The sequence below is a fragment of the Chrysemys picta genome, chromosome 1 (genome assembly GCF_011386835.1).
Source record: "Chrysemys picta bellii isolate R12L10 chromosome 1, ASM1138683v2, whole genome shotgun sequence".
NCBI lineage: Eukaryota > Metazoa > Chordata > Testudines > Emydidae > Chrysemys > Chrysemys picta.
The window spans coordinates 186,187,410-186,214,962 of record NC_088791.1 but is presented as its reverse complement, the minus strand read 5'-3'; the positions used below and the strand labels follow the sequence as shown (position 1 = coordinate 186,214,962).

At 42.6% G+C, this 27,553-nt stretch overlaps 1 protein-coding gene across 4 annotated transcripts in view; it reads right to left on the bottom strand.

Annotated features, from left to right (window-relative positions):
- JAM2 (junctional adhesion molecule 2) overlaps nucleotides 1-27,553 on the bottom strand; it is a 60,624-nt gene that overhangs the window by 15,439 nt on the left and 17,632 nt on the right. For all 4 annotated transcript variants that reach the window (XR_509079.4, XR_010594500.1, XR_010594502.1 and 1 more), the window contains exons 2-4: nucleotides 11,919-11,984; nucleotides 4,860-4,973; nucleotides 3,347-3,499 (exon numbers count right to left, since the gene is read on the bottom strand). Coding sequence is in view for 1 of the 4 variants with exons in the window: in XM_005289296.5 (XP_005289353.1) it covers nucleotides 3,347-3,499; nucleotides 4,860-4,973; nucleotides 11,919-11,984 (333 nt within the window). In the remaining 3 variants the exon portion in view is untranslated. The remainder of the gene's footprint in view (nucleotides 1-3,346; nucleotides 3,500-4,859; nucleotides 4,974-11,918; nucleotides 11,985-27,553) is intronic.

Genomic DNA, 27,553 nt, shown 5'->3' with positions numbered 1-27,553 from the left:
CCGATCTCGACAGGTCCTCCGAGGAGCGAGACACCGATCTAGACGGCCATGGCGGTGCCGAGAGCGTCGAGACGATCCCCGTGGGCTGCGGTGCCGCACGGTGCCGGTCCGGAGATGATCTATCTCTGTGCGGTGCCGGCGATCGGTGCCGGGACCGCGACCGGTGCCGATGACCTCGTCGGTGCCGGGAGTCGGATCTGGACCTCGACGAGGACCTGGAGTATGCCCGGTGCCGGGAGCGGCCCCTCGACGTTGAGCGTCGACCGTAGCGGTGCCGAGAACTACGTCTGGATGTCGAACGGTGCCGACGATCATATCGGTGCCGAGACGTAGAGCGGCGCCGCGAAGAAGATCTTGGCCGCGAGTACGACCGGTGCCGAGACGATATTCGGTGCCGGGACTGCGAGCGGCGTGGGGACCTGCTTCGGGACCTGGATCGGTGCCGAGGTTCCAGCCCTTGTGATGGAGGGCGCATCAAGGCAGGTTTCCCTCTCGACTGGACCGGGCGAGTCAACGGTGCAGTCGGTGCCGGTTGTTGAGGCGGTGCCGGCTCCGTGAGAGCTATTAAGTCTCTCGCCGCCGCGAAGGTCTCTGGCGTCGACGGGAGACACTGTATCACCGCCGGCCTCGGTGGAGACGCTATTTGCACCGGACTCAACGGCCTCGTCGCCGGAGTCGACGGTGCTGGAGGCACCTGTTTTCGTTGCTCCACCGGCGGACGCGGCTCTACCCCCGGCACTGGGGGAGCCGGCGTCTTCGGCACGGACGTCCCCGTCTTATGGGCTTTTTTATGCCCTGGGGATAATGACCGGCGCCGAGGCACTTGCTGTGCTTGCGGTGCCGACGAGGTCCGGTGCCGGGGAGGCTTGTCTGACGCCACTCGCGTGGTCGTCATAGCCGGTGCCGCCGGGGCACTGCGCACCGAGGTGCTAGGCGCCGGAGCCTGGCCCGTAGAAGGAGTGTCCGGGCTAAGTGCCGCCTCCATCAGGAGTTGCCTGAGCCGAAAGTCCCGCTCCTTCTTCGTCCTTGGTTTGAAGGCCTTACAGATCTTGCATTTATCTGTTTGGTGGGACTCTCCCAGGCACTTCAAACAGGAGTCGTGCGGGTCGCTCGTGGGCATAGGCTTAGCGCAGGAGGCGCACTGCTTGAAGCCGGGAGCGTTGGGCATGAGCCCGGCCCCGCGACCGGGGGAGAAAGGGGGAGACGACCCCCTTAATCCCCTGAACTACAATAACAACTAGAACAACTTTAAAACTATTTAACTATAAACACTAGAACTACAACTATAACTATAACTGCGAATGACTAACGAAGCTAGGGAGAGTGGAGAACAGCTAAGCAGCGCTCCACAGTTCCAACGACCGTCAGGGGAGGTAAGAAGGAACTGAGGGGGCGCCGGGTCGGCTGGGGTATATATTCAGCGCCATGAAGGCGCCACTCTAGGGGGCTCCACAGCCGACCCGCCGGTGTTGCTAGGGTAAAAATCTTCCGACGATCGTGCACGCGGCGCGCACACACCTAATGGAATGGATATGAGCAAGCACTCGAAGAAGAACATATTTGTTATTTGGCAGTTTAAGTGTTTTAAATTAACATTCACATTTCTATTTCAACATTTGCTTAGGCATCAGAAACAATCCAAAGAACCCCACGATGTATTAATTAACAATATAGACTGGTGGGGCATGGCCAAGAAAGAGATCAACAGGGGTGACCAGTGGGTCACACCCCACTAAATGAGAACACAGAAAAATCCCTGGGTTGCTAGGACCTGGAAAGGGAAGGAGCACCTTGCTCCCAGCCCCTTCAACCTGCTGCTGCCTCTCCCTTGCTCTGCTCCCTCTCACTACCATCCAATCCAAGATCAACTTCTCAACCCTCCCTCCCCACCTCCATCCTGCCAGCACAGCACTTAGTTCCATGGACTCAAGGGGATGTTGAGTCAGGCAAAACTTTCCATGGAATTTCTTTTTTTGGTTGAAATATTTTGTTCTTGTTGTTTCCACTTATTTGAAACAATCCCCCCCCCCTTTTGAGCATCTTTCCCTCAACTCCTTCTTTCCCCTCCCCTTTTTTCCCCCTGAACTAGTGAAGAAGGGGAAAAGGAAAGAAAAGAAAATAATTTCCTTTGGTTTCAAAAAAGTTTTAAATGACATGTTTTCACAGGAAAAAAAAATCCATGTAGTTTGAGAAGTAATTTTTGGTGGAAAAACTTTTTCATTAAAATGTTTTGAACAGCTCCAGTCACAGTATGATACTTCAAACATTTGCTGAGTCACCACCAAAGGCCAAGAATCACTGAGCTGTGGCTTTAAAAAAAAAATGAACAAAATACCCACTTTGTTTTGTGTTCTGTATTGATATGCTGATAAGGAATCTATTTGTCAAAAAACATTCCCTGAATCTTTTTTATTGTCTGCATTGTTACAGACATACTTGCTGACAGGTATTTTGAAATAAATAACCAAAAATAATTGAAACTGGTGTGATCATATTGTGTTATTTTGACAAATAAAATATGCAGAATTTTGCAGAATTTCAAAATATCGTACGCAGAATTTTTTGTTGCAGAATTTTTAATTTCTTGGCACAGAATTCCCCCAGGAGTAGTATATAACGGAAACCACTTCAACACAGTTCCAGCACTTATGAATACAGGGCTTATTAGGAACTTCAGCTAGTCTTCGTACTGGCAGTTGCTGAAAAAGATCCAGTGAAGCCTTTTCCACATACAGGTGTGCCAGTGTGCCTCAATCCAGATAACATTTCTGCCAGCCCAGACATGGGTTTCTCCAGAAGAGAGGCCGGTATTTCTATGTGAAATTTTATAAAGTGGACAAGGAGCAGACCTCTGAGTTTTACTTGTAACCTAATCAGAATTTGGAGCTAGTACTGGCCTCTTCACAGTTGTGTGTTTTGGATTTATTTCTATGAACAGAGTGATTATCAATGCACTTTAAGCTGTCATAGTTGCTTTGGTGTTGGGAAATTCAATGGGGCCTAAGAGTTAGGTACCCACTTTCACTGAAAGTCAATGAGAGCTGGGTGCGCAACTCCCTTAGGCCTATTTGAAAATCCCAGCCTTAATATACAGGCCAAAAACTTTCAGAAAAGATTCTGTAAGGGTAGATTTGTTCCCTATTATTAATTATTTGTTAGAGATGGTCAAAAGAAGGTAAATGTGGTTTGTGAAAAAGAGAGAAGCCAGAAAAGAATGTACACTTTGGATATTTTTCCTCATGCACTCTTTTGTGCATGAGGAAAAATATCCACACTGAATTCCTCCTACCCTCCTGCCCTTAGGATTGACCTCAACAAAAACCCATAGTCAAAGTTAGGTTTCTACCCAACACTGTGAGAGTAATAATAGTCTCTGCCAGATTTTGTCCCCGTTCAGTCGGCGCACTAACTTCACAACGGTATCTCGCAGAATCTTTTCTGGTCACATTTCTAATTCGTATGCTTGAATCTATCATCTCTGCTCGGCCTTTCAGATCACCTTTAAAAGAGAATATGACAGTTAGAAAAGTATTCCTTGCAGATCAAGCCTGTTATAAAAATAAAATATCACTGTGCATCATTGGCTCATCTTGAAACCACACAATGCATCTAGTCATCAGTCATTGCTCACTTCTTCAATCTTGATAATTTTTGTGCCTAATTTTCCACTGAAGGACAATAAATATGAGCACTTTTCTCCAAAGATACTATCACTTCCACTCTACAAATAAATTTAGGGGCAACAAGGCAATACTTTAAGCCCAAACTCTACACCCTTTGTTCACAATCCAAAGGCATCACTTATGAAACACAGCCAGTTTCCAACAGCCTATAGAGTTGGAATCCCAAGACCCATCTTGAATTTGGCAGTACATGCATTTCCCCAATGCTCTTGGGTGGCTTGGTGAAATCTGCATCATCTAAGAAACTTAAAAGTGACATTTATTATAGATAGAGAATGTTGGCCAAAAGCTCTCTAGTTAAGCTTTCAAAAATCCAGACCCCATTATAGCCCCGTTATCACATACCTTTCACCTTGTGGGCTGATTTTTTTCCAGACTTGGTCTCTGGTTAAAGGTGATTTTTTTTTTAAGTTGGAACAAAATTCTTTCAGACATTTGAGTTATGGGAGTGTGTGTGTGTTATGAGGGCAAAACTAACTTCCCATTGAAAAGAGAAAAAAAAATAGCTACCGCTTTTTGAACAAGGCTACCATAAAAATAGCTGACATATACGGTACCACGGAGATGCACTTTTCACTCAAAATGTAAAGCTGAAATAAGTCATTTAAAGAAAGAACACTTATTCTTATGTTCTAGACCTAAAAGGAATGGGGGTGTATTTAAAATATGCTGTAACACTGTATATATTACTATGACATTTATGTTCAAGTCTTCAGCTTTATTTTAAAGGATCTTTCAGAAGCTTGTTCTTTGGATCATAAAGTTTTCAATAAGGACAGAATTTTATTTAAATGCGCTCAGGTTATAGAAGGATTCAGGGAACCTGCAATGCCATTTTTTAAATCTAAACGGAACAGTACAAAAGACTCATCTACATCTCCAAGTTAAAATATTTAATACCATCAAAGACAGAATAGATATTAGCATGGAAAGCCATTCAAGAATATGCTCTTCAAAAACCAATTCTGGGAAATCCTTTTGTCGTTAAAAGAAGAACAGGAGGACTTGTGGCACCTTAGAGACTAACAAATTTATTAGAGCATAAGCTTTCGTGGACTACAGCCCACTTCTTCGGATGCATCCTTTTGTCGTTGTTATTCTCTTCAGAAAAGAAACCAAACTGCATTTTAGCAATTTCATTTTAATCCATCAGTCTACAAGTTTGCAGCTTCTTACCTACTAAGTCACCTTTGTAGTACACAAATGAGACATCACGGGATGAGAGTTTCTTCCATTCTACTCTTGGAATAATACCCTTTCCAGCTGAGTACTTACAGCTAAGCATAGCCTCTAGGGAAAACAAAACAGATAATCAGTGTTTTAGCTCCGTGCTTGGTATAATTACAAGTACTGATCATAATATTCTTCCTATTAAAGGGCTTCAGCCTTCAGTGACCATCAAATCCTGCTCTTAAAATTGACTTTATTGTATTTACTCCAAATATAAACAAGTGTAATGGAGAACAGAATTTAGAGAGAGAATGTAAAGTCAGTAGAGCTTTAAAGAGAACTGGTATAAGTTATACAGGCAAAAGTACATTTTTGGCAGTAGAAAGTGTGTGTCTACTAGGTGGGTTTGCTGGTACAGCTCTATTGGCATACCTTTTCTAGTACAGATTGGCCTAAGGAGGAAAAGAACACTAGTATTATTATGAAAAATCTTTGACTACCTCCAATCTCTCTATAGTTTATAATCTCCAGTGGAAAGCCTCGATCTTTATTTTCTTTTTCAAGGGGAAGGGGTAGAACAGATGGCTTAGGAGGTTGGCAATGCAATATAGAACCTTTCACCTATACGCTGAGCCCTTCATTTACAGGTCATATTAATAGGGACCAAAGACTTTTACATCTTTGGGGGTGTATCCAATTTCCAGTGGACAAGTGTCCACATCTCAAAAGCATACACAACAGCCTGTTTTAATTTGCACTCTTGTTACCAATCTCAGCCGAGGAAACTAAGGACTGAGTAAATGATGGAGACAGAGTTACTTATTCACCCCTACTATTTGTCCTTCCAGACCAGGGCTGAGGCTTCAGAGCTCCAATGCTACCAGTCTGGCATTTGTCATGAGCAATAAGATCACACACAAAACGAGACAAGACATTAAAGAAGCAACCCAACTTTAAAGAAAAATCCAGTGACAGGAGGGTATCCTGTTCCAAAGACAAATACACAATGCTTTACAAAATGTGTGTTCTGTACTTAGCTGAGGAAGTCAGAAGTTCCTGACTGCAGGTGGAGTGGGATAGGCGGTGGCCTTCCTGTACTTTAAGATTTATTGAAGTTTCCTTTCCCTTTTGTTGCCTTTCTAACAATGAAAAACATTAGTCAATTCCCACCTACGCTCTGGGTCTTTCACTGCTGGCCTTTGAGATTGCTGGCTGAGCCCAAGTGTGCCTAACTTTATTTGCATCTAACTAAAGTGAAGGCAGCTGAGTTTCAGTGTTGCAAGCCTATAATTCACCTACACTCTGGGGATGAGACTTCCATTGACTCTCTCTCTCTACTGCCCAGACGTTGTCATTTCAGAGACGGGAGAGGGAAGGAGAAAATGCAGAGGAGCAATGTCGAGGTCACTCTGACTCTTGCCTGTGAGGAGGGAGAGAACAGAGGAAGCCCAGTGCTTAGTTCACACGATATAAGCACTTCCTCGTCCTCCTCCTCTCCTGCTGGGTTGGGAAGGGTTATATGGAGGGGAGAAAGTGTGGTGCAGGTCTCCTCAACCGTAGTTCTCTAGCTTCATTGCACTCAGCAACATGGGAGAAGAGTCACCAGGAAGAGAGTATCAGGGGGTAGCCGTGTTAGTCTGTAGCCACAAAAACAACAAGGAGACCGGTGGCACCTTAAAGCCTAACAGATTTATTTGGGCATAAGCTTTCATGGGTACCCACGAAAGCTTATGCCCAAATAAACCAGGAAGAGAGGCTCTGTTATATAGCGTGAGGAGAGGGGAGACTAAATGGAGTGGGAGGCAGTGAGGAGAAAGACTGGACAAAGGGGGAGGAGAGGGACAGGCAGAATTGAGGAGACAGCATCAGAGGTGGAGAGGTAGAAGAATTCTATTTAAGGTATTTTTAAGGAGAGGCTGAACTAAGAACACAGAATTCTAGGGAAGAGAAAGGAAAGGCAATGGGTGGGAAGCTGCGAGAATTGGGGGACAAAAATGAATGGTCGAGGGGAAAAACAAGGTTGGGTAAGCACAAAGAAGGGTGAATGGAAAACGGATTACTAGTATGCAACTTATTAGATGAAGGAAAAGTCACTAAAATATGTTTTGGTGGTGTTTGACTGCTAAGTGGAAGGTAGGAAAATCCATTCACCTACATTTAGAAATGGTAATTAAATTTAAATTACCAAGATAAACTTATTTCAAATTTGGTAATACATGACTGATATAGAGTTAGATTTGGAAATAAATTTCTTCATATTCCTTATTCTCAGCCTCAAACATTTGGGCATGTACTGAAATATCCATTGCTTTCCACATCCATGACTTTATTAATACAACACAAATGCAAAGCCATACATTCTTAGGGTATGTCTACACTACGAAATTAGGTGGATTTAATAGAAGTCGATTTTTTAAGATTGTGTGTGTCCCCACTAAGCGCATTAAGTCGGCGGTGTGCGTCCACAGTACCAAGGCTAGCATTGACTTTCGGAGCGTTGCACTGTGGTAGCTATCCCACAGTTCCCACAGTCTCCGCCGCCCATTGGCATTTTGGGTTGATCTCCCAATGCCTGATGGGGCAAAAACATTGTCGTGGGTGGTTCTGGGTACATGTCGTCAGGCCTCCCTCCCTCCATGAAAGCAACGGCAAAAAATCGTTTCTCGCCTTTTTTCCTGGGTTACCCGTGCAGATGACATACCACAGCAAGCATGGAGCCCGCTCAGCTCACTGTCACTGTATGTCTCCTGGGTGCTGCTGGCAGACACGGTACTGCAGTGCTACACAGCAGCAACTCCTTGCCTTGCGGACGGCAGATGGTACAATACGATTGCTAACCGTTGTCTTCGTCCCGTGGGTGCTTCTGGCTGACCTCGGTTAGGTTGGTCGGGGGCGCCTGGGCAGACATGGGGGCGCCTGGCTGGCCTCAGTGAGGTCGGTTGTGGGCGCCTGGACAAAAATGGGAATGACTCCAGGTCATTCTCTTCTTTAAGTTTTGTCTAATGGAGAGTCAGTCCTGCCTGGGATATCATGCCATCTGGAGGCTTCTGCCTCAGGCTGCTCTCCCAGTCGGCAGCACCGCGCGGTCGCACCTACCCCAGCCTACCCCTTGCTCCCATGGCTCATGAAGCCTGGACAGTAGCAAGGAGCAGTTCAACTATAGGCTGAGCAAGTGCAGAATGGTGGTAGAATGTGCCTTTCGACGTTTAAAAGCTCGCTGGTGCAGTTTACTGACTCGGTTAGACCTCAGCAAAACCAATATTGCCATCGTTATGCTGTGCGCTTCACAATATCTGTGAGAGTAAGGGGGAGACGTTTATGGTGGGGTGGGAGGTTGAGGAAAATCACCAGGCCGCTGATTACACGCAGCCAGACACCAGGGCGGTTAGAAGAGAACAGCAGGGCGTGCTGTGCATCAGAGAAGCTTTGAAAACCAGTTTTATGACTGGCCAGGCTACAGTGTGACAGTTCTGTTTGTTTCTCCTTGATGAAAACCCGCCCCCTTGGTTCACTCTACTTCCCTGTAAGCCAACCACCCTCCCCTCCCCCCTTTGATCTCCGTTTGCAGAGGCAATAAAGTTATTGTTGTTTCAAATTCATGCATTCTTTATTAATTCGTCGCACAAATGGGGGGATAACTGCCAAGGTAGCCCGGGAGGGGTGGGAGAGGAGGGAAGCACAGGGGTGGGGTAGTTATAGGGGCACCCCCTAGAATGGCATGCAGCTCATCATAGATGCAGCATGTCTGGGGCTCTGACCCGGAGCGGCCGTTTGCCTCTCTGGTTCTTTGTAGGCTTGCCTGAGCTCCTTAAGTTTCACATGGCACTGCTGCGGGTCCCTGTTATAACTTCTGTCCTTCATGCCCTTGGAGATTTTTTCAAATATTCCGGCATTTCATCTTTTGGAACAGAGTTTGGATAGCACGGATTCGTCTCCCCATACAGCGATCAGATGCAGTACCTCCCGTTCGGTCCATGCTGGAGCTCTTTTGCGATTCTGGGACTCCATGGTCACCTGTGCTGATCAGCTCACCACGCTGGCCAAACAGGAAATGAAATTCAAAAGTTTGCGGGGCTTTTCCTGTCTACCTGGACAGTACATCTGAGTGCTGTCCAGAGTGGTCACAATGGAGCACTCTGGGATAGCTCCCGGAGGCCAATACTGTTGAATTGCATCCACACTACCTCAAATTTGACCCAGCAGGGTCGATTTCAGCGCTAATCCCCTCGTCGGGGAGCAGTACATAAATCGACTTTAAGAGCCCTTTAAGTCGACAAAAATGGCTTCGTTGTGTAGACGGGTTCAGGGTTAAATCGATCTAACACTGCTACATTCGACCTAAACTCGTAGTGTAGACCAGGGCATAGTGATCAAACACTGATGCGGGGCTTGGAGATAGAAGGGAAGGGAGCTGAGCCCCTGCATGCTTTTTGCCATGCATTTAAATCTTGCAGGTGGAAGGATCTTATGAAATTCACAGTTAGTATTATAGATGCCTTCACAGTAGCACTGTGTACCCTTCCAGAGTAGCTCCTTTCCACAGGATGCAGCTTGATAAAGCTGGCACACTTCTCAGTTTCCATTTTATTCTGGCACTGATGCAGCTAAGGGAAATGCTGCTGAGTAGGAGTACAGCAGAGGATGCCAAATTATGGTTCCTTGGCTCTCCATAGTAAGCACAAGATAAAACCACCCAAACAAAGTCAGGAGAGCAGAGAGGAAAGGGATAGAGAGATAGGAATTAGACGGAATGTGCTAAGAGATGGGATACAGACACAACCCAGGGACAGAGCAGGTGGAAAATAGACACATGGGACAGGAAAAAGAGAACAGTAGGTTGAAAATGAAGCAAAAAGAGGAAATCTAAGTGTTACCAATCACTGGAGCAACTCACCAGCTGTGAACAGTGGTGAGGGAGTAGTGTGCCTATGCCCAGTGTGCATACATCTCTACCCCACTGAATTGCTGCCATAGCTTCCTTCCTGACCTGGTCCTCCGGAGCGCAGTTCAAATCAGCTGCACATAGTAGACATATGAGTGGGCTCTAGCATTCCTGCTTTGCTGTTAGGTAAGAGTATGGGTGTGATCAGAAACTGCCTATGCTAAGTATTAACAAACAAGTCCTCCTCCAGCATGTGCACTGCAGGAAAGAAGAGTAGGGGGTGAGCCATACAATGAGACAAAAATCAGCCAAGCCTTCATAAAAAAGGCCCAATAGCTATGGTAGCCAACTGTTCCCATTCTCTCATCCTTTCTGATCTCTGAAATCTTATTTAATATTTTTCTGTGTTCATTTTTTAAGAAGTGACATTGTTTGTGAGAGGTGCCAGGCTGACAACCCTAGAGATCAAAGTCCTTTTCATCTACAGAATGAGTCTGCAGAGACAGTGGAAATACAAACTTTTCCCCACCGATATATTTCAACCCTGCCTCAGAGGGACCACTTCTGACATTATGGCATTTCCATCAACATATTTATTTATTTGCCTACACCTATGTCACCCCCTTCCAGAAAAATACAAAATTCAGCTACTAGGATCACCTTCTGAACTGGCCAATCTGTACACATCACCAATCCCTTTGAGTGCTTCACTGGTGCCTCCCTCTTCACTAAATTCACATTTCTTGTCGCCACCTTCGAGTCCCTATAAAATGCTGCACTTCCCTATTACCAAATCTTGTCTCTCCCTCCCCCGCCACTCCTTTGCTCCCTCCACTCTGTCAAATGATGCTGGTCTTGTTGCCCTGTTCTTCCGATTCTCCCCTAGCTGTCTTTATGCTTTATGTGACTCCCTACACATGGGTCACCTTCCCAAGCTACTACAGCAGACCATTGCCCTCTTATTCAAGTCCCTCCAGAAGATCCAGTTCTGCCATGAATCCTACATGACACTTGCAAACAAGGAATCGGTAGGCAGAAGGGCAGCTGGGATAGTTTATGCAACAAATAAAAAAACAAAATAAACTCAACATATGGAATTAAGACCAACATAAACCCCAAACACATGGAACTACATACCAATATAAGTGTCACCCACTAACCTGACCTTACTGGGATTTTTTTTTTAAGACCTAGGACATTAGAAAGCCAAACCAAACTATGTTAAAAAAACATTTAGGTTGCAAAGTCAAGCACTCAAATGTTAGGAAATGACACAAGTAAGGTGCCTTAATTTGACCCCCGTTTATGCATATAAATTAAAGGATGACTTTTTTTTCCAAAGGACCCCTGATTCATTCAGTCCACAGAATGGACCTGCTCTGGGGATGAATCAATGACGTGTACTGAAGGAAGCTATTGTCTGTAAGACCCCTGACTCATTTGTAGCAGATGTTGGAAGGTTTGTTGTGGATGATGCAGGGGACTGCAGGAACAGAAGGAAAGGTCTCATGGTTAAAACAGTTGAATGCTGCCCAGGAGAACTGGATTCTATCCCTGCCTCTGCCACAATTTGTGTGATGTTGGACTAGTCACTTAAGCCAAACTTTTCATAGATGGTCACCAACTGCCTGTTCCTCATTTTCTGGGTGCTGGACTTGAGACCCTGGGGACTCATTTGCAGAAGTGCTGAGCACCGACAACTGCAAGTCAATAGGAGTTGCACTTTGAACATATACAGTTCTATATAATACTAAATATTCTGAAAAATCAGGTCCTATATGTCTCAATTTGGGCCCCTAAAATTAGTGGATGAGTGCCGCTGAACAGACCATGAAGAAATTTATAATTATGTCTTCAGAGCAGGATTTGAACAATGAATAGTCAATAAGGCATAGGGCAACAAGGAGCAAGCTGCTCATTAATTGAGCACTCTTCATCCTGTGCACAGAAGCTGGCAGGGGTTCTGGGCAGAATACTATGTGATCATGTAATTAAACACTGTATCATAATGCATACACACAATGGGGCTGAATTAAGATTGAAAACACAACCTTAATTCTGGCATTTCCTCACTTTTGAGTGCTTGACTTTGTAACCTTAATAATGTTCTTTAAACAGTTTCTTGTGTTATATATATTATATATATTATATATAATGCAGTGATGCCCATGCACATACTGTACCCTGAAACTCCTTTGCTGTAACATGCTGATTGTCCGTTTTGACAGAGATTCCATATGCTTTATGATCTGCAAGAGGGAAAAACAAAAAAACCAATTCAGACAACAGATATTTCCATTGCACACTTGCTTCAGCCAATTTTAGAGGACAGCGCTCCCAGGCTTAGTTATAAACCTCCACATGCTAAAAGGGGCTCTTTGGTGAGAGGACATGATTGGGACTTGGGAGACCTGGGCTCTATTCCTGGCTTAGCTACCAGCCAACTGGGTGACTTGGGTAAGTCACTTTAACTCCCTGTGCTGTAGTTTCCCCATCTTGTAAAATGGGGATAATGATACTGACCTCATTCGTAAACAGCTCAGAGAGCTACTGATGAGAAGTGTGACAGAAGAGCTTGGTTTTATTATATAACCAGGGCAAGAATAAGCTTTTAAACATGCATCTGCACATTTGCCTTCAAAATCTGCTATTTTCAATAGGGCACAGGTGGAGAACTTGAATTAATCTTCAAGTGTATTCCCTCTGCTGTAATCACAGCTGCCCCTGTACCACACACTTCTAGTGCTGGATTATACCTGTTAGTGCATGGGTGTTAAAAGTTACCTGAATAAAGGGTTCTCATCTTTTCCCTCCCCACATCTCAACAGTGAGCATCTCCATTTTCTCATACATACCTTTCCTTCTTGGACCTCTCCTATTCTATCTGCAACTCTAATAGGTCAGCCACAAAGGCCTGGTCTGCACTTGAAAATTAGATCAACCTAGCTTTGTTGCTCAGGGCTATGAAAAATTTCACCTTCTGGGTGACAGAGTTAGGTTGTCCTAACCCCTGGTGTAGACACAGCTAGGTCAAGGGAGGGATTCTTCTGTCAACCTAGTTATCACCTCTCAGAGAGGTGGATTAACTACATTGATGGAGAAAACCTGTCGACGTAAGAAGTGTTTACACTACAGCAGGGGTCGGCAACGTTTGGCACGTGGCTCACCAGGGTAAGCACCTTGGCGGACCGGGCCAGTTTATTTACCTGCCGACGCAGCAGGTTCGGCCGACTGCGGCCCCCACTAGCCACGGTTCGCCGTCCCGGGCCAATGGGGGCGGCGGGAAGCCGTGGCCAGCACATCCCTCGCCCGCGCCGCTTCCTGCCACCCCCATTAGCCTGGGACAGCGAACCACGGCTACTGGGGGCCGCGATGGGCCGAACCTGCCACATCGGCAGGTAAATAAATTGGCCCAGCCCGCCAGTGTGCTTACCCTGGCGATCCATGTGTCAAACATTGCCGACCCCTGCACTACAGCATTGCAGCACCGCAGCTGTGCCACTGTAGTAGCTGTAACGTAGACATATCCTAAGACACAGTAACCATCACTTTCGTAGCAACACCCACCATCACATGACATAAAATCTCAATGTACAATTACTCCTAATCTAATCCCACAAAACCAGGCTTGCCCATGCTGACAATACTCCTTATAAAAATGTTGACGATATCACCATCTTGTTCTATCCTGGAATGGTATAATTCCCATGGAGAGAGCATCCCCGCCTCCTATTAACTGTATTGGCTGTTGCTCTAATAAAGAGGTTTGCAATTTATTTTTCTGTAGTTGCCTCATGATCTCCATTTCAGCTGTGGTGACCTCCAGCCGCCATATCTCACTTTTTTGAAGCTTCAGGAGATCAAATAACTCACTCCCTCAGAAACAAGAAGTGTGCTGAAGCTCAACATCCCAAATTGGGGGTGATGATGGTAAGGTATTTAGGGAATTCTATATGTGCAGCAGCCATCTAGCACCAGTGTGAAATGGAAGCATAACAAGGAATTGGGGGTGATGCTTTTGCTAACAGATCAGCAGTGCGTGTGTGTGTGCATGGGAGGAGGGGTGTCAGGTAAGATGGAGGAGGGGACTGGGCCCTTAGAAGTGCAGGACTTATGCCATCTTCACACTTGCCTTTGTCACATCAAAGTGGATGCCTAGTGTGCTCTACCTGGGTTTACACATGGAGACCATCCAGAAGTTACAGCTAGTACAGAATGTGCCACTCATTGTGTAGTATTTCCTATTAGGAGCACCTGCATTAACCAACAGTGGATTTCCAAATGAAGCTGGAAGTGTTTCTAACAGGCTATACTTTGCCACAACTTCCTCATCTGTGAATCTTGGACCTATTCTATTTCAGATCCCCTAGTTCCCACCTCCCTTAATGGATTTCTCATTCCAGGCTGCTCTTTAATCCCATCTACACACGGCAAACAACTTCATTTAATCACTGTACTCAAGCATAGTGTAAATATGGTTGTGGCCTAAATGGTTACAACATGGTTTGGGTTCATCATGCTCTTTGGGGCAGGGGCTGTCTGCCGAGAGTGAGAGTGTGCGTGCACACGTGTGTACAGTGGCTAGAATAATGGCGCAGTGATCCCTGCCTGGAGGCCTTACTGCACTACATATAATTTATAATAGCCATCCTGGCCAGACCATGCCTATTAACAAACCTATTTAAACAACATTTAAATGCGATTGTGGTTTAAAGCAGAGTTATTATAACTAGTTGTTTGCATTATGCAGACATGGGGTGAAATTTTCAAAAAATACCTAGATGACATAGACGCCTAAGTGCTGGTCACTTTTGACAATGAGTCTTATGAGCTTTTGAAAACTTTACTCATGTTTTTCTACCCCATTGACAGTGGCCAAAAAACATTACCACCTTTGCTTGAAATATAAGTTTTGTTTCTAGTATGACTCTGTGAACAAGTTTATAGCACTTATTTAGCAGATGATGGCCAAGGAAACCTCGGATGTGGATTCACCACGGTGCTAAATAAACTCCACTTGAATTAGGTTATATTAAAATATTCAAGTAGTGAACACAGTTCCCTCCCAAACAAAGAGAACTTGGATTATTACTTTTCTTAAGATCAAGGAAACATTAACAGTCTTTAAACATCAACCACCACCATCTTACAACATTACTTCATTTCTCAGAAGCACATTATTTTTTTTGGGTAACTATTACTCCAGCTAGAGGTGTAATAGAGCCTCTCTCTGTTTTCTCTCAAACCTTTTACAGCTTTCCTTCATGCTTATTCCATTTTTCCCCTTATTTCCTTTTATGTCTGTTGATCCCTGCTACCCATTTAAATTTTTAAATATAATTTGTAGTTTTACTTGCATCTGAATCATATCTTTTTTCCTCATTTAATTAATGCTAATATTTCTGGGATGGGGAAGAACACAAAGGGGGGGGGATATCTCCAAATATCTCTGTTTTCCCAGTCTCAGCTATTTTTCTGTTACTGTTATTATAATTTCTGTTCACAAACATGAAATATTTTCCCTTGAAATAATCTCCTGCTTCACATTTCTAGAAAGGAAAAACAACAAACAACAGTGTTTTATTCAGACCCTTTGGCTCTGGTTAATGTTTGTTTTTAGTTGGTTAGCAAACTTCTTTAGGAACCATAGATGTGTTCCAAATGATTGGGTAGAGTGTTTATAAAATGTAACTAGAAAGAGCATTATTTCCAATACAGTCATCAACTCAAATGCATGTGACTCTCAGCCATATTAAATGCATTTTCCTAGAGACTTAAAAATAAGTTTTTTTTTCAAAGGAGGAATAAAAAAAGTCTTTTTCTTCCCCCTTCCAGTTCTCATAAATAGTATAATTCTAAAAACCTAGATACTAAGAAATGTAAGTAGAACCACAATAAGAAAGACTACATTTAACAGCTAAAGACAAAAATATGGTACCTTCCTTGATTCACACTGTGAACAATGTCATGATATCAATTACATTTTACAGAGTTTCAGAGTAGCAGCCGTGTTAGTCTGTATCCACAAAAACAGGAGTACTTGTGGCATCTTAGAGACTAACTAATTTATTTGAGCATAAGCTTTCGTGGGCTACAGCCTACTTCATCGGATGCATGTAGTGGAAAATACAATAGGAAGATATATATACACACAGAGAACATGAAACAATGGTTGTTACTATACACACTACAAGGAGAGTAATCAGTTAAGTTGAACTTTTATCAGTAGGAGGGGGGGGAAAACTGTTTGTAGTGGTAATGAAAATGGCCCATTTCCAGCAATTGACAAGCAGATATGAGGAACTGGCGGGGGGAGGGGGGGAGAATAAGCATGGGGAAATAGTTTTACTTTGTGTAATGGCCCATCCACTCCCAGTCTTTGTTCAAGCCTAATTTAATGGTGTCCAATTTGCAAATTAATTCCAATTCAGCAGTCTCTCGTTGGAGTCTGTTTTTGAAGTTTTTCGTTGTTGTAATATTGTGACTTTTAGGTCTGTAATCGAGTGGCCAGGGAGACTGAAGTGTTCTCCAACTGGTTTTTGAATGTTATAATTCTTGACGTCTGATTTGTGTCCATTTATTCTTTTACGTAGGGACTACATTGGCCAAACCGGAATGGAGTAATGGAAAGTTACTACATGGCAGGATAACTGGCTCTTGTCATCTAATCTCTCCCACCATATGTTTTATATATATCTATATGGAAAACAGTTTTCACATTGCAGCAACCTGAACTTCACTTGTTTACAGCCAATTCCACAAAGGTCATACATTTGCCATTAGAAATACTCTACTGCAACAGGAAATTTCCTTAGGTAATTTGAATGCTAAAGTAAAGCACACTAGGTACTATCAAACTACATTTCCTTTGATTTGATTGCAGGAAACTAGATGGAAATAGAATCAAAACATTGTTATGATATAAAAGAAAACAGTCATATGACATTTGTTTTGCCAAGTTCCAGACCACATGTTGCTTATAACAAAGGTTAAGTATTTAAGTATATTGTAGGTTTAGGAATTCAGCTGTCCTAAGAATAAGATTATGGGAATGAGAGTTGCATGCAATAAACCCCCAAATGCGGGTGGGAAAACAGCATCTCTGGGGCATGTATGAAGTGAGTTAAAACTCCATGTGCCCTGGGTTAAATTGTCAGGGACAGTTTCATGTCCCATCACACACAGCTGAGAGTGTTTAACTCCTGGACACCACAGATCAGGATAAGCCCTGCCACATTTAAGCTGTACAAAAGAGTTCTGTACTCAGACCTTCCCAAGCACAGAATTAACAGGACAGCCACTACATTGACACCAAAGTTAACAAGAGGGAAGACCATAAGGTGTCAATCCCATTTTGGGCAGAATTTGCTGTGAATCTTACTTGAACTGTTCCCTAGACAATACTGTGATGGATGTATTAAAACTTAATCTGAAGTAACTGTAGTTTAGTAACCATAATATAATTAAGTTCAATATCCCAGTGGGATGGATCATAGCATAAACATGATATGGTGGCACCAAACATTAGGAAAGGGGATTAAAAAATATGAGGAAACTAATTAGAAAGAAAGGAAAGATTAAAAGTCACCATTTTAAAACTCAGTGAGGCTACATAAACAGAGCATACTCAAGTCACAGACAGTAACTACGTACTCCTAGCCACAAATAGGAATAAGGAAGCATACTGATACTTTTTTGCAAGGTACAAGAGTTTATTCAAGCCAAGAAAAGCCCATAGTTCATTTTATGGTACACCTCTACCCCAATATAACCCAGTAAAGCAGTGCTCCAGAGGGGTAGGGCTATGCACTCCGGTGGATCAAAGCAAGTTCAATATAATGTGGTTTCACCTATAACGTATAAGATTTTTTGGCTCCCAAAGACAGCGTTATATCGGGATAGAGGTGTATGTGGTATTAGTTTTAGATTTGTTAACTAAAAGTGGTACGAGTTTCAATTTTTTCCACTCTTGAAAGTTTATAAAACCTTAATATGAAGTGAACTATGTTCTATGAAATTTGATAGACGTAGAGTATAAACAGAGAAAAGGAAATAAAAACTGTTCAGCAGCCATTTATTTGCATACAAGTATTAAAACATTCAGGATTTGATGCTGAAAATAACTGCTGCAAGATTTAGAAATTTAAGGAATTGGAAACCTCAAGATAGCCTGAAACTTGATCCTTTCAAGACTCAGACACTAAAACTGTTGGAGCTGTATATTTATCAGCAAGGGGAGTTGGATATGTATGCAAATCCCGATGGTGTTGGCCAAGCCAAGTGAGGTTATAGACAAATGCCTTTGAATTGAGTGTGTCTGTAATGGGACAACTTTTGAAGGCTCATGTGGCATCCATGAAAGTGACAAGAAATATGTCAATTTCCATGTCACTATACTTGGGACAGATGTGAAGAGTAGCAGCAGACTTATTGTAACCATATAGGTGGGAGGATCCCTCAAGCAAAGGCTGGCAGAAGGTTAGGGTGGTGGAGAAATCGAACAGAGGGAGGAGTGAAGACCACTCTGAAGCAGACTTGAGTGGGAGGGGAGGGAAGAACCAGAGTGATGTGGGGAGGTGTTCAAATTTGTCCAATACTTAATTAAAAAGAAGCAAGGTCAACATCATGGAGAAATCTCAGCATTCTCCCAATTCTGTCAGTGGGGAGTTAGCACAGTGGGCAAGGCTTCTCACTAGCACATCGATTAATGCACCTTGCTGGTGGGACTGCTTTCTTAAATCTTTCTTATCCTTCTTAAATTGGCCTCTTGGCTAGTAGGTGTCCAGTAATGTTTTTCAAGCCCTGTGTTTGGTGTTTTTCAGAAAATCCTCATCCTAGGAGAAAAAGGTTATAATGGTAAGAGGGAACCCCCTTCCTCCCCCCACACCCCCCCACACACGCAAAATAATCAACCCACAGATCACAAGAAATATAATGAAGTCTGGAGTTGTGGTTGCCAAGATCCAGCATTTCTGTTTTGGCCTGCTGTGATACCATCTACCTTTCAAGACAGCTGCTATAAGTGCATTAAAATTCCAGTTCCGAGCTGGGTAACCTATCATATCCAAGGCACTGTTTTCCCCTTGCCCGAGGGCCAGAGCTACAAACAATGGGCTAATCCTCTATTCTTCCTGCTTGCTCAATCCCTCTAAGCAGACAAGAATCTGAAAGCGGATCACAAGACAGTATTTAGATGCCATGGTGACTGATGCTATATAAGTGAACAGATAGTGTAGAATTATCCTATCCAAATGCTTCAATGGAGAAATTTCATCAGGTTTTTTTTGCCAGTTAGAGTCCCCATGTAGCAGTAATCTTCCCTCCACCAGGAGCCCATGGCCAGTTCTCTCTGGGCAGAGGGAGAGTCACTGCAACAGAGTTTTGGAGTGGGTTTTTCAGACTAAAAAGCTAATAAATGAAGCTGAAAAGCTGATTGTTTTTGAAGAGGGCTGAGGATATGTTTCCCAGAACGATGAAGAGATGGAAAGCAGATTTTTGTTGGCAGCTGGGCTGGCTAAGTTCCTGTTTGAAATGATTACTTTAACGCTTCTGGGATCTGACTGTGTTATTAATGTTAGAACGCCTCTACCCTTGCATAAGGGTCTTTTTTCATTATTTAAATCTAAATAAAATAATCTTCCTCTCCGAGTGTTTCAGAGAGCAGATTCTTGTCAATTTCAGAACTCTGCATGCTCACAGCAATGGAATGGACAGCTCAGTGTATCTGTGCACCTTGTCATGTGTTAAAAAGTGGTTTTGTTGGGCAGCAACTAAGCTGAAGAGTAGGAATTTTAACATTGCTGCAGACTTGCAGCAGAGGACCTGAGAGAGACTTTAATCCTGGGTGAAAATCATGTTTTAAAAAGTGAGAGAGAAAAGGAATTCAGTTGTTAATGCCTTGGCTAACACAGAAAATAAATAAATATGAGTTCATAATGCCAAAAAGCTTTCCCTCACAAGTGTTCCATGATGTTCAGTATAAACTGTAGCACTGGCAAAATCTTCTGATGCGTCTTCACTTTTAGTTTAAGGCAGTTTTTTATCAAGTTAAAAAAAAAAAACCAAAAAAACAAAAAACAAACCAGATTTAAACTTCAAACTTGATTGCCTAAAATTAGCCACTAGTGAGCGGTCTAATTTCCAGAGGTACTGAGCCACTGAAGTCAGTTGAGCCATGGATGGACAGAACCTCTGAAAGTCAGACCACTCAAGTTTGAAATGTTGGTCTAACATTTTTCAAACTAGAGCTGGTCAAAATGTAATTTTTCTGGTGTGAAATTTAAAGAATCTCATATCTGCAAGAACAAGGGATGGTGGGGACTAATTTTAAATAAATACTTTGTCCAAATTTTGCAAAGCAAGCCCCTTTTGAAATAACCCAAAATAATCCCAAACAAAGAAGATACTTGTTTTCAGAAAAGTGGTTTGCTGTGTACCCAGAAGGGTGTATGTGTGTTTACATCTATTCTGATCTGCCTTCAGAAGTCAGTAGAACAGACGACTTACCACAGCAATAAATAACAATAAATATCAAAAAATAAATAAATGACCACTGTAGACAGAAATTTTGAAAGATGGATTAGGTCACGTGTCCTCTCCCACAAGGCCAGTAGTTTATTTTGTACAACTGGCCTAATTAAGCACTTGCTTAACAAAGCCATGAATCACATGAAAGTAGTGCTTAAAATTAACAATGATTAATTGACAGTCCTAACTCGCGATTAACTAAAAAAAAATGAATTGCAGTTTTAATTGCACTGTTAAACATTAGAATACCAATTGAAATTGATTAAATATTTTGGATGTTTTTCTATATTTTCATATATATTGTATTCTGTGTTGTAACTGACATCAAAGTGTATATTATTTTTGTTTACAAATATTTGCACTGTAAAAATGATAACCAAAAGAAATAGTATTTTTCAATGTACCTCATACAAGTACTGTAGTGCAATCTCTTTGTCGTGAAACTGCAACTTTCAAATGTAGATTTTTTTGTTACATAACTGCACTCAAAAACAAAAATAATGTAAAACTTCAGAGCCTACAAGTCCACTCAGTCCTACTTCTTGTTCAGCAAATCGCTAAGACAAACAAGTTTGTTTACATTTGCAGGAGATACTGCTGCCCTCTTCTTATTTACAATATCACCAGAAAGTGAGAACAGGCATTTGCATGGCACTTTTATAGCTGGCATTTCAAGGTATTTACATGCCAGATATGCTAAACAATTGTATGGCCCCTCATGCTTCAGCCACCATTCTAGAGGACATGCTTCCATGCTGAGAACGCTTGTTAAAAAAATAATGTGTTAGTTATATTTGTGACTGAACTCCTTGGGGGAGAATTGTATGTGCCCTGCTCTGTTTTACCTGTATTCTGCCATATATTTCATGTTATAGCAGTCTTGGATGATGACCCAGCACATATTCATTTTAAGAACACTTTCACTGTAGATTTCACAAAACGCGAAGAAGGTACCCATGTGAGGTTTCTAAGCGACCCCAGGTTTAAGAATCTGAAGTGCCTTCCAAAATCTGAGAGGGATGAGGTACGGAGCATGCTTTCAGAAGTCTTAAAAGAACAACACGCAGATGTGGAAACTATAGAACCCGAACACCAAAAAAGAAAATCAACCTTCTGCTGGTGGTATCTGACTCAGATGATGAAAATGAACATGCATTGGTCTGCACCTCCTTGGACTGTTATCGAGCAGAACCCGTCATCAACATGGACACATGTCCTCTGGAATGGTGGTTGAAGTATGAAGGGATATATGAATCTTTAGCACATCTGGAACGTAAATATCTTGCAACGCTGGCTACAACAGAGCCATGTGAACACCCGTTCTCACTTTCAGGTGACATTGTAAATAAGAAAAGGGCAGCATTATCTCCTGAAAATGTAAACAAACTTGCTTGTCTTAGCTATTGGCTGAATAAGAAGTAGGACTGAGTGGACTTGCAGGCTCTAAAATTTTACATTGTTTTGTTTTTGAGTGCAGTTTTTTTGTAATCATTCTACATGTGCAAATTCAACTTTCACGATAAAGAGATTGCACTACAGTACTTGTATTATTTGAATTGAAAAATACTATTTCGTTTGGTTTTTTACAGTGCAAATACTTGTAATCAAAAATAAATATAAAGTGAGAACTGTACACTTTTTATTCTATGTTGTAATTGAAATCAATATATTTGAAAATGTAGAAAACATCAAAAAATATTTAAATAAAATGGTATTCTATTATTGTTTAATAGCACGATTAATTGCAATTAATTTTTTAATAGCTTGACAGCCTTACTTAGAATGTAGATATTTCTGGGGATGCAGCCACTCTATTTTATTCTTTTGGCAGAAACAGTAATTATAAGAATCAAGGTCATTGGCAGAGAATAATAAGACAATTTTTTAATCTGTGCTAAGAAGGTAGAAAGGTAAAATAAAAAAACTGCACAGTAGAAGTGTGGATGCTGAGATGTACAAATATAAGTTAGTTACTCTGGATGCTAGCTATCCTATCAGTAGTACAGCCATTGCTATGTCGCAGTCCATATACTGTGTCTTAATCCTCTAGAGAGTGCATTTCTCAGAATAGTGACAATTTCCTGTCCTACTATTCCACTTCAAGAGTGCAGCCATGGCTTTCATTGTTACCAACACCATTGCTCTGTCTCCTGCACCCTGCTTTTTACTCTGAATAATGGAAGGTGTAATGAAAAGTAGGTGTATCGATTAATCGCAGTTAACTCACACGATTAACTAAAAAAATTAATCATGATTAATTGCAGTTTTAATTGCATTTTTAAACAGAATACCAATTGAAATTTATTAAATATTTTGGATGTTTTTCTATATTTTCAAATATATTGATTTCTATTACAGCACAGAATACAAAGTGTACAGTGCTCACTTTATATATTTTTATTACAAATATTTGCACTGTAAAAATGACAAAAGAAACAGTATTTTTCATTCACCTCATACAAGTATTGTAGTGCAATCTCTATCGTGAAAGTGCAACTTTCAAATGTAGATTTTTTTTGTTACATAATTGCACTCAAAAACAAAACAAGGTAAAAGTTTAGCGCCTACAAGTCCACTCAGTCCTACTTCTTGTGCAGCCAATCGCTAAGACAAACAAGTTTGTTTACATTTACAGGAAATAATGCTGCCACTTCTTATTTACAATGTCACCTGAAAGGGAGAATTCGCATTGCACTTTTATAGATGCATTGCAAGGTATTTATGTACCAGATTAGATATGCTAAACCAGGGATCAGCAATCTTTGGCCCGCAGCGTAAGTCCTCTGGGGGGCTGGGCCGGTTTGTTAACCTCCCGCGTCTGGAGGTTCTGCCGATCGCCGCTCCCACAGGCAATAGTGTGTACATTCATTTATATATGTGTACATTATATATACACACACACACACACTTCATGTAAGTAGTTCCCTTGAGTTCAGGGAGTGTTATCACATATGTTCCTGGGTACCTTACAAATCTACAGACCAAGCAACTTTAGCCATCCAAATAATGCACGATTATTTGAATTAAGTATGTGTGTCATTTCAAGAACACTATATTTTATGATATATAATTATTATATTTGAAAATAAAAAAAGTTTAAAAATATTAGAACTCCAATTTCTTTCAGCATAAAAATGAAAGCTTTTTTCTCTATAGAGCTGTTTTAATTATATAGTGTAACCTTTCAAAATTAACATGTGGTGCAGACATGAAGGATTTTTTGGGTAGTCTGCATCTTGTAAGGTGTAGCTAGGCAAAACACTCACAGAGCTCTCAATTTTACAAGCCTTCTGACAACTCTGCCATGGAACCTGTTCCCATGGTAACAAATAGGAACCCACTGAAAATGGGGGGCAATGGTTTAAACGGCCACACACACACACACACACACACACACACACACACACACGCACAGAGAGAGAAGAAGAAAAAAGCCTATTTTCCAGCATTCTCCAAGTTCTGCACAAAGTTGGTTTCCATAGCAACAAAGCAGCAGCTAAGTTGTCAGAAAGCCTGTAAGTGTAATGAAGACCTAAAGTTGCAAATGCTATTGCTTCAACTGCTGTAGATTTTTAAAATGCAACAGACTCCTGAAGTCTGTGGTGTCTTAAAGACCATTTAAAAATTGTAGTCCTAATTCTGAAATGAGATACATGAAGTCAGTGGGGCTCTCTGCAAGCCCAGAAATCTACCCATGCATATCTCATTATAGGATGAAGCCTTTAGAGTCTAGGGAAGGCATTCAGGTTCTAGGAGAAAAGATATGTGAAATACCCCTAGGGCAGGGGTTCTCAGACTGTGGGTCGCAACCACATTTTAATGGGGTCGCCAAGGCTGGTGTTCGCCACTGGGCCCCAGCAAGTCTGAAGCCGAAGACCCACTGCCCAGTGCTAAGGTTACATGCTCCCAGCCCAGGACAGAAGCCCTTGGGCTTCAGCTTTGGCCTCCCCCCGCCCCGTGCGCACACACACTGGGCAGTGGGGCTCGGTCTTCGGTCCCCCCTCCTGGGATTGTGTAGTAATTTTTGTTGTCAGAGGAAGGTCACAATGCAATGAAGTTTGAGAACTGCTGCACTAGGGTACTGCTTTGTACCACTTGATAGCTATTCCAGCCTATTTAACAAACAAAAAATACACCACCCCCATTATATGGCAATTGTTCCCACACTTGGTCCTCCCTACCCATATTAGATCTGTATGGGCTTATTTTAGGAGATTCTCACATTGAAGAGCAAGTTCTGACTTAGAATGCCAAAAAAGTGTCTGACTAGACAGAGCTGTGCAGTGCAAGCAAATTTTAACTAGGCAATGGCTGCTGTATATACCAGATACTCAGACCTTCCATTTAAACGTCAACTGTGAATCAATCACGGCAGCACTGGCAATCAGCAAGGTTCACAAGTACCGGAACTAACCAACTGCACAGATTTTATTTTTTAAATCTGTATGAAGAAAAAAATATATTTAAATTGCTCCAGAGATGGCATCTTTTATACAAAACGTTGATCTAGAGTAAAATTGTTTATGTTTAAGTGATAAAGTTCTGAAAACAAAACAACAACAACAGAAATCAAGGCAGACTCTGTGGGGTAAATTTTCAAAGCATTGAAAAGGCTTTTATTCATTAAATTCCCACTAACTTTGTGACATACCCTTACTTCATTTCATATAGTACTCCCATTGAAATCAATGGCAGATTTTCACAGATATCAACAGCAGGAGGTCTTCAATAGAAATCACAGCTAAAGCCCTGTTCAGTGTTTTGGGAAATTCAGGAATTTTTAATCAGACATTTCCATAATTTAGTACTTGGAACATGTCACTCTAAAGAGGCACTTGAAGACTGTATCCTACCTAGGTTCAGGTGGTGCATTGGGTTTAATGATATACTTTAGCTTTTTAGCATTAAAATCTTGGATTAAATTCTCTGCTGTTGTAAACTGCTCCATTTACTTCAACGGAACTGTGTTAGATTTCACCAGCAGATAATCTGGCTCTTTAGTATTAAATAAAGGTTAGGCTACATCAGGGATCGGAAACCTTTGGCACGCAGCCTGCCAGGGTAAGAGATGGTTTGTTTACCTGCCGCGTCCGCAGGTTCGGCTGATCGCAGCTCCCACTGGCTGCGGTTCGCCACTCCAGGCCAATGGGGGCTGTGGGAAGTGGCGCGGGTCGAGGGATGTGCTGGCTGCCGCTTCCTGCCATCCCCATTGGCCTGGAGTGGCGAACCTCAGCCAGTGAGAGCCGCAATCGGCCGAACCTGCAGACATGGCAGGTAAACAAACCGGCCCGGCCTGCCATGGGGCTTACCCTGGTGGGCTGCGGGCCAAAGGTTGCCGATCCCTAGGCTACATTAAAGACGTATTGGTTTCAATTTTGTTCACATTACAAAACCACAAACAAATTTGACAAGGATGAAGAGGTTCAAGAACAGATCAGATGTTTCGCCAACTAAAATTAAGAGGAACTGGAAGCTTGTTTAGAAGCTATATCCTGAGCTATTGTTATTTACTTTAATATGTTCCCATTGTTGCTTTATAAAGCCAAATTTTTGGCTTGTCTACACTACAAAATTAAGTCAACTTTATCTAATTCAACCTCGAGCCTCCGAATTAACTGCGTGGCTACACCATGCTCATGTCTCGATGGAGTGCGTCCTCACTAGCAGTGCCTGCATCGGTGCACAAAGCAGTGCATCGTGGGTAGCTACCCCAAAGTGCAATTTGCCGCAATGTGTTTTGGGAAGTTTGTGCAATGCCTCCTGGGACCAAAACATTGTCGCCGAGGAGAAAGGGAATATTGCGTCAGCATCCCATGGTGCACTGTGCTCAACAGCAAACCACCCAGTGATTTTTGCACCTTAAAACCACCGCATGTATGCCATAACCCCAGAAGCATGGAGCCTGCTCAGTTGTGCACTCTTGCTGTGAGCATCTCAAACACCTCACGCTGTCTCCTGCAGTATTTCCAGAGCCGGAACATAGCAATATCCTGCAAGCAGCCCTGCTGCAAGCCACTGCAAAAAATTCACAGTTGTTGCTGGCAGTTACAGAGCAGCTGCACTCTCTTGAGCACCGTTTCTGGTCCCGTGAAACAAGCACTGGCTGGTGGGACTGCATCATTTTGCAGGTTTGGGATGACAAGCAGTGGCTGCAGAACTTTCGAATGTGGAAGGCCACCTTCCAGGAACTTTGTGCAGAGCTTTCCCTGGCCCTGCAGTTCAGCAACACAAAAATCAGAGCTGTTCTGACAGTGGGGAAGGAAGTGGCGATCGCTATTTGGAAGCTTGCAACGCCAGACAGTTACCGGTCGGTGGGGAATCAATTTGGAATAGGTAAAATCAACCATGGGAGCTGCTGTGCTCCAAATGTTCAGGGCCATTAATCAACTTCTGCTACGAAGGGTAATGAATCTGGGAAATATGCAGGACATAGTGGATGGTTTTGCCGCAATGGGGTTTCGTGGCACCAGACCACCTTGCCAAAGAGTACGTAAAGCGAAAGGAATACTTCTCAATTGTGTTGCAAGCACTGGTGGATCACAGGGGGCATTTCACTGACATCAACGTAGGATGGTCGGGAAAGGTTCATGCCACGCACATCTTTAGGAACTCGGGTGTGTTCAAAAAGCTGCAATCCGGGACTTACTTCCCAGACCACAATATGAACATTGATGACGTTGAGATGCCTATAGTCATCCTGGGGGACGCAACCTACCCCTTGCTCCCATGGCTCATGAAGCCATACAAACTGGCCGTCTGAACAGCAAGAAGGAATGGTTCAACTATAGACTCAGCAAGTGCAGAATGGTGTTTGAATGTTTTTTTGGTCATTTGAAAGGGCGCTGAAGAAGTTTACTTACAAGGTTGGACCTTAGTGAAGAGAACATCCCCATGGTTATAGCTGCCTGCTGTGTGCAACATAGTATCTGTGGAAAAAAAGGGGGGAAATTTTCCGTAGGGTGGGCAGTTGACACAGATCACATGGCAGCCATTTTTGAGCAGTGAGACACCAGGGCAATAATGAGTCACAGTAATGTGCTTATCTGCATTGTGCTTTCCCAAACCTTCACCTGCCTTGTATCACTGTCCCTGTAAAGCCACCCCGCACCCAAGCCCACTGCTTCTACTCAATAAAGAACATTTATTTCTCAAATCCATTCACTTTATTTAACAAACATAAGTAAAAAGAGGGAGAACAGAAAAAAATAACCTAGGGGGAAAAAGGGTTGTAAAGTTGGAATGGGGGAAACATTTTCAGCTGTGTAACATAATACCGCATTCCAGACCACCA